Below are 8,870 nucleotides of genomic sequence, written 5' to 3' on the forward strand. Positions count from 1 at the left end.
CGGAAAGTTTAAATGTTCTGATAGTAATGCTGAGTTTATTAATTTCAGTTTTAGTTTAAAAGTATCAAAACTCGTCTTCTCAGTCAGTTTGTTAAATTTTAAACCAAACACAGTCATGCTGTTTCTTTTATAAGTTATTTAGACTTTGAATTGATTAGACCTGACCATATAGCCTAGCAACTAAAGCATATTTTTCAGCCTAAATAAACTGATTACATAAGCTCATAATGGCAAAGCCCTTATCACTGCTCCTCCTCCTTTATAAGTTTACACCAGTTGATAGAGATATCATGTGTCTATGACTTGGGTGGATTGAGGAGTCAAAGGTTGTTGTCTAGTTATACAGATGACATAATAGAGAATCTGGGTCCTTGTGCTCTGGCGGTGTGCACCACAAATCTCTGAGCTGGCCTGTTCCCGCAATAGAGAAGGTGAGGGATGTAACCTTATTTCCTTTAATTTAAACATAATATTTAACTCTTAATAAGAGAGAGAGAGAGAGAGGCCTCTTTTTATTTTCCAATTCAATTGTCTGGTTAATTCAATAGTCAGGAAGTAAAACCTGTCTGTGCTTTCACCTATATTTGGGATATATTTGTGTTAATTTTTATGTACTTCCTAATCATTTAGTAGTAACTGGTATTTTAATTAATAGCAATAGTAATGTTACATTTAATTGATATATTTAAATTATATTTAATTTGTTGAAATAATCGTATTTATAATATAATAATATGATTAAATTACATACTAAATGATACATATTAACTATATCATAATTATTAAGTACTTGGCTTGATTCAGATGTTTGATGAGCTTTGTGTTCTGTATAAGGTACTCAAGAGAAAACTGGATTTTTAAATCAGCCAACATGAAGAGTATCCTGAAGGGAAAACGTAAGTTTAAACATTATGATTTCAACGATAATATTATCCCCTGGTTTCACAGACAAGGCTTAGACCTAGTCCCAGACTAAAATGCATTATTGAGCTGTTTTAACTGAAAGCAACTTGCACTGGTATATCTTAAAATATGTCAGTGCCATTGTTTTGTCTCAAGATGCACACCATGTTTTTTTTTCTAAGGCACGTTTATAAAAGCTATACTTAAATGTCCTAATTGAACTAAGGCCCAATACTGGTTTAATCTAAACCCTGTCTGTGAACCCAGGCCTATAACACTTATGATTTTATAGTGTGTATGAATGTTTAAAAACTAGAAAGAGTATGTTTTGTTGTGTGTATATAACAGGATTTGAGGCACCTGAAGCTGGTTTGAGTAACTCTATCGGAGCTGTGCGCTGGGCTCTTCCTGATGAAAGTCTTCAGGCTCACAGCTCCGTTCCTAGCCAGAGCAGCCAGAGCCACAGACAAAAGGTAAGAAAGAAAGAAAGAAAGAAAGAAAGAAAGAAAGAAAGAAAGAAAGAAAGAAAGAAAGAAAGAAATGACAATAATAGATAGATAGATAGATAGATAGATAGATAGATAGATAGACATTTTGTGTATTCTTTTGAAGTTTGATGTTTTTGCCTAAGATACACCTAACCAATCTTTCTGTTGCTACACAGGACTTGAAAGATATCCGCAGCCTGCAGGAATGTGTGAAGTTTATCACTCAGTGGAAACAGCAGGTGGAACATGTCTGCAAGGTAACGTGTAAAGCTTATAGATTTTAAAAACTATCATCACCATGTGATTCCACAAAGCTGCATGTAATTACAGTGTGAAACTTCTTTAAAACTTCCTATGAAATGCAAGATGAAAAAATGTGTAATGTAATGACAAACAAAACTACTTAAATTATTCTGTTTATACATTAACTCAAACAGTCCCGCCATCTAGCTTTAAATGAATTGCACCCTGGTCACATGACCACAAACAATAAAATTACATCATGTCAAATTACTGTAATTTCGAGCTGACAACACGTGATGTTCTGAGCTCTTCATGTCCTCAGACTGGGAATTATGAGTTTCTGTGGAAACACTCAATAAATGAATCTGCAGCAGTCAGGTATAGCGGTCACATGGTACAAGTAGAAGCTCTCAGAAAATTAACTTTTTACAGTTTGAAATCTCGTAATTACAGTAATTACGACATGGTGTGCTGTGCAGGCATGACCATCACGTGTACCCTTCGTTAATATAATTGTGGAAGGACCCTTTGTGAGGGGATTTAGGTGTCCACTTTAATGTGGAAGTCCCCTACAAATGGTGTTGCTGCCCAAAGTGCCCTTCAAAGCCACAACATCGTTTTTTGGTAGTTGCCCTCAGACTTGAGCAAGTGTGATATTGCTTTTATACACAGGTATCTTTTTCAATAAAACTAAAAAATAACTGTTGCGAGTCTATGTGCAACACACAGCATTGTATCAGTGTTTCTGAATGAATCGGTTAGGTAAATGATTCAGTGACTCACTTCATAAAGATATTGGCTGCATCTGAAATCACATACTTCCCTACTATATAGTAGGTGAAAAACAGTAGGCTATACGCGACAAAAGAAGTATGACCGATGACCGATATATTAATATCACTCTTAAAAGAGTAGGCAAAATGTACCCGGATGACCTACTTTTTCTGGTGAGGTTCTGTGCATGACTTTACTGTCCCATGAGGCCATGAGAGAGGATTTGTGAATGGCAGTGAAGCAACGCAATTGATGCTAGGTCACATTATAATGACAGCATGGCGAATGTAATAACTACATCCAGATTACATTCATACTACACTTATTCATACTATATAGAACTTACTTTTTTTAGTGGCTGTGAAGATTCACATGGTTTTGTTCCTGAATGATTCAGTGTTTTTGAACGAATCGGTTGAACAAACTATTCAATTATTCACTCATTAAGAGAGTTACATTGCCACCTACTGTGAAACAGTGAAGAAAAAGTCACTGAAAAACAGGTTTGGGACAACAGGAGGGACCAAATGATAGAATTTTCATTTTTGGGTGGACTGTCTCTTTAAAGGGGTCATATAATGGTACTTGCACTTTTTCAAGTTGATTGTACTGAAATGTGTGTTGGCAGTGCCTGTACACAACCATCATACAATGATACAAATCCATCCAGTGTTTTTGTTTTAATCTCCTTATATGTTTTCCCTTCTCAAATCGAGCCGTTCGACCGTGTGACGTCACAAGGTCGGACGCCCCTCCCACGATTGTTGATTGACAGCAGCGTTTCAACACAGACGCGCCCTGAGCGAGCTGTCATCATAGTCCGCCATTGTTGATACGCTGGAGCAGAATGGCGTCCAAGCGATTGTGGTGTTCTGTTCTTGGGTGTAATAACGAACACAGCAGTCATTTTGATGTTGCTAAATCCGACCCGCCAGTGGCTGAGTTTTGTTTTCGAAGGGAATATTCCCCACGAGCAACGTCAATGCATTCATGTTTGCGCGATTCGCGAATCATTTCTCACCAGACTGCTTTATAAACGAGGATCAGTATAAAGCTGGTTTTGCTAAGAAGCTGCTCCTGAAAAAATAATCGGTACCAACTATTCGTGTTCCTGCTGAACCTCTAGAAGAAGTGAGTGTAAAGTTTTATTAACCTTTATATTAATCTTTGCAAATCGCTTGCACGCTTCACGATGAATGCGGCTAAGGTTTACACTCAGGGTAAGTTACATTACGGCATGTTTTCTATGTACGACGTTCTCAATATAATTCATAATCCCACGTTTATAATGAACAACGCGTTATGGTTATTGTGTTATTAAAAACTGAGTACGTATACATCAGTAAACACATAGCGTTCGTACATCTCACTTCTCTACCCTGCCAGTGCATACAAAAATAGATCAAAGTGACATTAAGTTAACCAACCATTCAGAAACGTCCTGTTCGAGCCTTAATTGTCGAACTTCTTTGCGGCCGTCATTTTGTTCCGGGTGCGACTCCGGTTCAAACGGATACGGTTGCACAGATGTGTCCTCAGAGACTCCCGCTGCCATTCTCTCTCCAAAATATACCCTCAACTGTTGTAGAGGCAACACTCCATGTCCATTGTGTCAAAACACCTCAAAGAACAGAGGGGCGGGGTGAGAAAAGCTCATTATCATTTAAAGGCATATGCACTGAAACGGTGTGCTGAAAACAGAGCTGTTTTTGACCAGGTAAAATGAGTGTTTTCTTACAATACTAATGAGAATTTTTAATTAAAGTACATTACAAACTTTTCATTTAGACCCTACATAATAAAATTAACTTGTATGAAAATGCCATTATATGACCCCTTTAATGTTATAAAGGTTACTTGGCAACATTTTATAAAGTAAGTGTTTATCACCCGTTGACAAAGCTAAGTCCATAGATGTTTCATGTTCATGTATCATAAAGCTACTGATAAGACCTGTCATGATGGTTGTATTGAACTGATGGTGAAATTCACCATGGAATGGTGAGGTAGGATTTCTGTGTTATGAAATTGGATTCCCATCGCATCACGCTTTGGGGGTCTGGAGAGTGGGAAAAAGGAATGGGGGATATCCTGAATGCAGACTGTAATGGGTGTGTGTTTGACTACATTTACAGTATGTCTAAAATATCACAATAAATATTGACTGTGTGTGTGTGTGTTTATTTGTTTTTTAGCCTGGTGCCAATGCAGACGAAGACCCAAGTATGCATGCAGAGCCACGTAGTCTGGAGCAATGCCGCAAGCTCATACTGGAGTGGGCACAGGAGTTCAAGAAAGTTGACAATGTGAGTTTATTTATAAACAAACGACATAGGTTACCGCCTAACTGATATCAGTTATGTCTAACAAGTTCGCAAACATATGTTCACTGAAATATATTTTTTTAATATAGAGAAAATGTATAAAACTGCATGGAGTTGATCAAAATGTTCAAAACAAATTTGAATTTGTGATCATTCAATATTCTATAATTCATAAAAAATTTTTTTTTACATATGCATTATAGTTCTTTAAAATATGTATGTGTAGTATACATACAGTACTTCTAATATACCTAAAAAAAATACGCAAAAAAGCAGAATGCAGAAATCTCATCAAGCACCCCTAGTGTTCAAACTACGAATTACTCATGGCAGTCACTAAACTTCTGGAAAAAGAATAACATCTTGAATTATTTTCATTAAGGTCATTGCTTAGATTGTATTAGTTTATTATTTTCTACTACCTGTAGTTGTTTAGTGAGAGCACATGGCGACAAGAAAGAGATGCGATCTGGGAGAAGAAAGAGAACAAGGCTGATTCTGCCAAACACATGGAGCAGAAGATCATGGAATGGGCTAAAGAGCTACAAACTGTGTCAGAGGTGAGATCAGCATGTTTGACCCCATGAGACATATGTGATAATGTAAAAATGTATGTACAGTATTTTTTGTACATGTATATTATACCTGTGTGCAGTGCTGTGGTGTGATGAGGCACGAATTAGCCCAGTTTCTGAAGCAGCTGGAACTGAAGAAGAGGAAAATATTGACTCTATTGCCTTTTCTGGAATTCATAACTTGGTCTCTACTGAAGCAGGACAGCCAGGTACAAGTTTAGATAAGAGACCAATAAACTAAAATAAATAAAATAAAACCAATAAAAGAGACCAATAAAACTTTTTTACAAACATCTAACAAGAGTCCATAGTTTGCAACCATATACTGAATCAACGGACAATTTAAACAGTATCAGGAGATACTTTTATCACTGCTTATGTAAACAGTTTGGCACAGTTTACAGATCATCACCATGCCCAAAGAAGCGTATTCTTATCCTGCTTTGCGGTATTTATTCTGTAAAAATGCATTTGTGCTTTGGTTATTTGTGTTTTCGAACATCCTAGACCTTTATGGCAGTTTGCTGTCTCCTTTTCAAGAAAGAGATTCTGTTCTAGAGAGATTCAGTTTCAGAGATTTCAGGTTCAGTTACAGAGATTCATATATATTTGTATATAACACACACACACACACACACACACACACACACACACACACACACACAAAAATAATATAAGCAGTATATTTAGATGTATTATATTTATAATGTATTTTTTAGGGTGTTGTTCCTCAGCTATGGCTCCTAAGCAAACATCATACCTGGAAAACAGGTAATTTTTATTTATTTTTTACTTAGACACGTCAATAGATTGAAATACAGATTTGGCAATTTACATTAAATTCCTTTTAGGAAAAAAGTTATAATTTAGTGATTAAATGATATTGACTCTTCTATATTCTATAATATACTTATTATTTATACAGTACAATTCAATGTTTAATTGTTTTGACAGAGACACCAAAGTACATTCCAAACTCAGGTACAGATTTATGTATTTATTATGCATTATCTTGTTCAGCACACAATTTAATGTGGCAAGCATCTAACATGTCATTACTTTAATCATCACTGTGGTAGTAATGTTTATCACTGTTTTCCATAGTGTGGAGATGGATCTGCAGTGCTTCAGGTATCCCTGATTCAGACCTTTATGATTCATCTGCCAATGAAAAATAGTTTGGGCTTAAAGGGATAGTTCACTTTGAAATTAACTTTTGGTATGTTTTAGCTTACCTCAAGGGCATCCAAGATGTAGGTGTCTTTTTTTTTTTTTTTTTATATATATATTTTATTGATTTGACACAAACAATAAACAAACAAGCCCAGCTATTACCAACATACAAAACGGGAAAAAAAAATTCACACACAAATTGCACATCACATGTTGATGTAGGTGTCTTTGTTTCCGCAGTAGTTTAAATTTTGGTATTTTTAGGTCAAACCGTTCTTGTCTGTCAGTGATATAATGCAGGTCTTTGGTCACCACCTCAAAGAGCATGCACAGAGAAGTCCAAATTAAACATGATTTAATGACTCAAATGTAAGTACACATTGATGGCCTAAGACACGAAACGAGCGGTTCAACCACAGCCACGTCCAAGTGATCTGAGGGCGCGGGCACTTCGGTCTGCGCAAGCGCTGGAAGTGATCTCTCGCGCGGTTGCGGAAAGAATTCAACGTTGACTGTTGATATATCGAAATCGTCTTCCATTTCGATTTCCTGTATATCTAAATATGTTTAGATCTTCACAGTGAAAGGTAACACTTCCGAAATCTCTGTGTAAACAATGAGTGACGTACACGCGCGAGAGATCACTTCCGGCGCTTGCGCAGACCGAAGCGCCCGCGCCCTCAGATCACTTGGACGTGGCTGTGTTTACAAGCGGTAAAAACGATATAAATACTGTTCGGTTTCTCACACAAACCGCTCGTTTCGTGTCTTAGGCCATCAATGTGTAGTTACATTTATGAGTCATTAAATCATGTTTAATTTGGACTTCTATGTGCATGCTCTTTGAGGTGGTGACCATAGACCTGCATTATATCACTGACAGACAAGAACGGTTTGACCTAAAAATAGGTCAAAATTGAAACTACTGCGGAAACAAAGACACCTACATCTTGGATGCCATTGAGGTAAGCTAAAACATACCAAAAATTAATTTCAAAGTGAACTATACTACTTTATCATATCCTCTGTTTAGTGGACATCACACTGGACCCCATGACTAACCACCCATGGTTACAGCTCTCAGATGACAAAAAGAAGGTACAGGAAGCTCTGAGTGAAACCGAAGTGTCATTCAGTACCCAACGCTTTGACAGCTGGCCGTGCGTTCTGGGCCGGGAAGGGCTTACTTCCGGTCGGTACTATTGGGAAGTTGATATTGCCAACAAAGGCTACTGGCGTATCGGAGTGAGCACTTCCTCCTCCAAAAGGCAAGGCCGATGTCCCATGAACCCCTGTGAGGGCTTCTGGACTATATGGAGAAGCACACGGCAGTTTTATGCATGCACCAAGCCGGAGACTGAGCTACCTCTTACACTTGTTCCCAGAAAGGTGGGAATCTACTTGGATTATGAGGAAGGGCAGCTGTCTTTCTACAATGCAGAGACACGCTCACATATCTTCACATTTACTGCAAATTTCAGAGAAACGTTGTACCCACTTTTCGCACCACTGGATGGACGTACGCTTATCACACTGTCCTCCACAGTCAATTCAGAAACATCCTCTTTGGACGTCTCTATAGATCTACAGTCGTTGTAACATGACAAATGTCCTTATAGGGCTAATGAGGGCAGCAGGTGGGACTTGCATACAAATACAGCTGCCAGTCATCGGGATCCAAGCAGATGATCATCTGTCAGATCTAAAGGATGAGATCCCGTGAAGTAGTTTTGGTTGTAATGGTGCGTTCACATGCTATGGAAAATATTATATTTTCCACTTGTGAACTGGTATTTACCAGTGTGTTGCGTTCAAGTGCTTTTGTTGTCGTAATGTGGTAAATAGATGGAGATCCAGACCTGTTATTTAGCTAAAAATATTTTAGATTGCTTAAGTCATCTGCTAAAGCAAGAAAATGATTCATCAAAACTCAAACAGTAAATAATATGCTGTATATTTTCTAGATCATGAATAGTACATATTTTTACGATTCACGACTCTCGCGTTGCTCTCCGCCATTTTGAAAAGGTCAAAGGTTATCTCATCTCGGCAACTCGTGCATCAAAATATTCTACGAGCTGCCCAGTGGAAAATGCCACACGAGGGGCATTTTCCACGTCGGCTTTTGGTATTTACCATAATTACCATAGCACGTGAACGCACCATAAATTTCAACTTTAGCACAGATGCAAAGTTATGAGGATTTTCTTAACGGAAAATTATGAAATTATGATTGTTCTGCTGTCTATATGTACATAGTTTAGTGAAGTTTGAACGTTGTGCTCACAAGTCAGTTAGTCCTTATGAAGCACACCGGACAATCATTTGATGAATCAAAATGCCTTGTCATTTTTGGTAGGTTTGCCTCTGAGTGATATGTGCCATTTCAT

At 37.6% G+C, this 8,870-nt stretch overlaps 1 protein-coding gene across 1 annotated transcript; it reads left to right on the top strand.

Annotated features, from left to right (window-relative positions):
* The first annotated feature begins 288 nt into the window (after window positions 1-288).
* On the top strand, window positions 289-8,576 carry si:ch211-114c12.5 (E3 ubiquitin-protein ligase TRIM39). Its single transcript, XM_056235892.1, has 11 exons — window positions 289-431; window positions 835-896; window positions 1,252-1,376; window positions 1,568-1,648; window positions 4,604-4,714; window positions 5,161-5,292; window positions 5,388-5,516; window positions 6,027-6,078; window positions 6,262-6,288; window positions 6,412-6,438; window positions 7,514-8,576. The coding sequence occupies exons 2-11, from the start codon at window positions 872-874 to the stop codon at window positions 8,077-8,079; spliced, it is 1,275 nt and encodes a 424-aa protein (XP_056091867.1). The 5' UTR covers window positions 289-431; window positions 835-871; the 3' UTR covers window positions 8,080-8,576.
* The last annotated feature ends 294 nt before the right edge of the window (window positions 8,577-8,870 follow it).

Source organism: Rhinichthys klamathensis, unplaced genomic scaffold (assembly GCF_029890125.1).
Source record: "Rhinichthys klamathensis goyatoka isolate OS25496 unplaced genomic scaffold, OSU_Roscu_1.1 h1tg000433l_1, whole genome shotgun sequence".
Lineage (NCBI taxonomy): Eukaryota > Metazoa > Chordata > Actinopteri > Cypriniformes > Leuciscidae > Rhinichthys > Rhinichthys klamathensis.

What these genes read in the sequence shown, in the direction of transcription:
- si:ch211-114c12.5 (XM_056235892.1), top strand. Translation starts at nt 872, where the DNA reads ATGAAGAGTATCCTGAAGGGAAAAC. An exon ending in AGGTGGAACATGTCTGCAAG is followed by an intron (nt 1,649 to 4,603) that starts GTAACGTGTAAA and finishes TTTGTTTTTTAG; the next exon opens with CCTGGTGCCAATGCAGACGA. An exon ending in AGCTACAAACTGTGTCAGAG is followed by an intron (nt 5,293 to 5,387) that starts GTGAGATCAGCA and finishes ACCTGTGTGCAG; the next exon opens with TGCTGTGGTGTGATGAGGCA.